The sequence below is a fragment of the Cebus imitator genome, unplaced genomic scaffold, assembly GCF_001604975.1.
Source record: "Cebus imitator isolate Cc_AM_T3 unplaced genomic scaffold, Cebus_imitator-1.0 Scaffold473, whole genome shotgun sequence".
Lineage (NCBI taxonomy): Eukaryota > Metazoa > Chordata > Mammalia > Primates > Cebidae > Cebus > Cebus imitator.
The window spans coordinates 599,753-603,468 of record NW_016107788.1 but is presented as its reverse complement, the minus strand read 5'-3'; the positions used below and the strand labels follow the sequence as shown (position 1 = coordinate 603,468).

Sequence of the window (3,716 nt, the reverse complement as noted above, 5' to 3'; positions counted from 1 at the left end):
AAAAAAAAAAAAAAAAAAAATTAAAAATTAGCCAGGCATGGTGGTAAGTGCCCGTAGTCCCAGCTACCCCAGGAAGTTGAGGTGGGAGGATTGCCTGAGCCTAGGAGGTGGAGGCTGCACTGAGCTGTGAGGCTCCAGCCTCGGTGTGACAGAGCGTGACCCTGTCTCTAAAATAATAATAAACATTCCATAAAAATGCTTGAATGGAGAAATCATGAGTGGGGTCTCGGAGGGGACCAGGGCTGCAGTGACAGGCAACCTGGGGCTCTGACCCACGATCACTGCTGTTGCAGGAAGATGAATGCCTCCAGATGCGTGCCTGAGGAGGTGGGGTTCCTCCGCCCACTGACCATGGCTGTCCTGTCTGTGTCCTTTGTCGTCGGAGTGGTGGGCAATGGGCTGGTGCTATGGATGACTGTCTTCCGCATGGCCCACACGGTGTCCACCGTCTGGTTCTTCCACCTGGCCCTTGCCGATTTCATGCTGTCACTGTCTCTGCCCGTCGCCACGTATTACGTGGCCTCCAGGCAGTGGCTCCTTGGAGAGTGGGCCTGCAAACTCTACATCACCTTTGTCTTCCTCGCCTTCTTTGCCAGTAACTGCCTCCTCGTCCTCATCTCTGTGGACCGTTGCATCTCCGTCCTCTACCCCGTCTGGGCCTTGAACCGCCGCACCGCGCAGCGGGCGAGCTCGCTGGCCATCGCGGTGTGGCTCCTGGCCGTTGCCTTGTGCTCTTCACACCTGAAATTCCGGAAGACCAGAAAATGGAATGGCTGTGCGCAGTGCTACTTGGAGTTCAGCTCTAAGAATGAGACTGCCCAGACTTGGATTCAGGGGGTCTTCGAGATAAAAAATGTGGTGACCATAGGCCACTTCCTGCTGGGCTTCCTGGGGCCCTTGGCAGTCATAGGTATCTGCGCCCACCTCATCCGGGCCAAGCTCTTGAGGGAGGGCTGGGTCCATGCCCACCGGCCCAAGAGGCTGCTGCTAGTGCTGGTGAGCGCTTTCTTCATCTGCTGGTCCCCGTTTAACATGGTCCTGTTGGTCCATCTGTGGCGACGGGTGATCCTCAAGGAACTCTACCACCCCCGGATGTTCATCATCCTCCAGACTAGCTTCGCCTTGGGCTGTATCAACAGCTGCCTCAACCCCTTCCTCTACGTCTTCGTTGGCAGAGATTTCAAAGAAAAATTTTTCCAGTCTTTGCCTTCTGCCCTAGCCAGGGCGTTTGGAGAGGAGGAACTTCTCCGTGGTCCTGTCCCCGTGGCAATGGCCCCAGGAAACCGTGAAAGCATTGAGCTGGAAGCTGGAAGCTGTCTTTCCTAGTTCGCTTGTGGCCTCTCATCTTGCCAAATTCTGCCTCTTCTTTCAGGAAGTCTTCCAGCAACCCCTAATTTAAAGCTCTGTGGTAGGGACAGCTGCTTATTCCCAATGTCTTTTCTTTTTTCTTTTTTTTTTTTTTTTTTTAAGACCGACTCTTGCTCTGTCGCCAGGCTGGAGTGCAGGGGTGCCCTTTCGGCTTGTGGCAACCTCCAATTCTTTGGTTCAAGTGATTCTCCTGCCTCAGCCTCTCAAGTAGCTGGGATTACAGGTATGCACCACCACACCCAGCTAATTTTTGTCTATTTTTTTTTAGTAGAGACAGGGTTTCACCATGTTCTCCAGGATGGTCTCTATCTCCTGACCTCGTGATCCGCCCGCCACAACCTCCCAGAGTGCTGAGATTACAGGCAGGAGCCATGACACCCAGATGAGCCACAACACCCAGCCCATCCTTCCCTTTCTTTTTTTCTTTTTTTCTTTTTCTATTTTTCTTTTTTTGGAGACAAGGTCTCATTTTGTCACCCAGGCTGGAGTGCACTGGTGCAATCTCGGCTCACTGCAGCCTTGCTCTCCAGGGCTCAAGCCATCCTCCTGCCTCAGCACCCCTGACCTCTGCCAAGTAGCTGGGACTATAGGCATGTGCCACCATGCCTGGGTAGTTTGTAGAGACAGAGTTTCATCATGTTGCCCAGGCTGGTCTCAAATTCCTGAGTTCAAGTGATCCTCCAGCCTCGGCCCCCCAAAGTGCTGGGATGACAGGTGTGAGCCACAGCACCTAGTCTCCCCTTTGTTTGTAGTAAGACTCCTTTGCATGTAGGTACAACAATGTGACTGCTTTCTGGCCAGGAGGATGTTGATAGCAATCAATGTAACTTCCCTGAAGTGCCCTTAAATGGAAGGGCCCTGCCCTCCATTTCCCTATTTCCCCCTTTCTGTTGTCCAGAATGCAGATGTACCAGTTAGCTCTTGCTGTGTAACAAACACCCTCAAAGTTTAGAGGCTTAAAAACATGACTTTTTTTTTTTTTTTTGATAGGGTCTTGCTCTGTTGCCCAGGCTGGAGTGCAGTGGTGTGATCACTGCCACCTCAATCTTCCAGGCTCAAGTGGTCCTCTCACCTCAGCCTCCTGAGTAGCTGGGATTACAGGCATACCCCACTGTGCCTAGTTAATTAAAAAAATTTTTTGTTGTTGACATGGGATCTCACTATGTTGCCCAGGCTGGTCTCAAAGTCCTGGCTTCAAGTAGTCCTCCTGTCTCAGCCTCCCAAAGTTTTGGGATTATAGACGTGAGCCACCACACCAGGCTCCTTTTAAGATTTCTGCGGGTCAGCAATTCGGGCTGGGCTCGGCTGAGCAGTTTTCTCATCTTGCAGCTGAGCTCCTTTATGCATCTGTGGGTCAGCTAAGTGATTCTGCTTCTGGAAGGGTGCTGGCTCGGGGTGGCGGCACTGGCTAATCCACGTAGCTCTTATCATCCTGCAGCCTGGCTTTTTCATGTGATGGTTGAGGAGGGTTCCCAGAGAGAGAAGTATGAAGCAGAGGCTCAGAACTTTGCACAAGATGGCTACCACTCAAGCTACTGGCCAAAAAGCCAGTGACAAGCCTGGACTAGATTCAAGGTGTGAGGAAAAAGACTCCACCCCTTGATGGGAAAATCTGAAAAGCGACATTGCCAAGGAGCACGCACGCAGGAAGGCATGTAGAACTGGGGCCATTTGTGTCATCTGCCACAGCAGCCGTGATGGAAAGCCACCGTGTCCCCAGGGAGTCCCTAGTCCAACCGGGAGATGCTTACACCCAGGTTGTGAAAAGGAAGATTTCAAATCCTAGCTCATTGAAGCCACGGTTATTTTGTGTCTTTGCTGCAACAGCTGAATCTACCCCCTAATTTGTTTTTGTTATTGTTGTTTGTTTTTGTTTTTAATCGAAGTTTCGCTCTTGTTGGCCAGGTTGCAGTGCAGTGGCGCAAACTCAGCTCACTGCAACCTCTCCCTCCCGGGATCAAGTGATTCTCCTGTCTCAGCCTCCTGAGTACCTGGGATTACAGGTGCCCACCACTACAGCCGGCTAATTTGGTAGTTTTAGCTGAGATGATGTTTCACCATGTTGGCCAGGCTGATCTCGAACTCCTGACCTCAGGTGATCTGCCCGCCTCAGCCTCCCAAAGTGCTGGGATTACAGGTGTGAGCCACCTCGCCCAGCCCTACCCCTTAACTTTTTTTTAATTTGTAGATTTTATTTTATTGTTATTTTATTTTATTTTTTTGGGACGGAGTTTTGCTCTTGTTACCCAGGCTGGAGTGCAATGGCGCGATCTCGGCTCACTGCAACCTCCGCCTCCTGGGTTCAGGCAATTCTCCTGCCTCAGCCTCCTGAGTAGCTGGGATTACAG

At 51.5% G+C, this 3,716-nt stretch overlaps 1 protein-coding gene across 1 annotated transcript; it reads left to right on the top strand.

The window, feature by feature from the left end:
• The first annotated feature begins 214 nt into the window (after positions 1-214).
• GPR32 (G protein-coupled receptor 32) lies at positions 215-1,289 on the top strand. Its single transcript, XM_017512433.1, is given in 3 exon segments — positions 215-236; positions 239-1,251; positions 1,254-1,289. Coding segments are annotated over 3 exon segments (1,071 nt in total).
• The last annotated feature ends 2,427 nt before the right edge of the window (positions 1,290-3,716 follow it).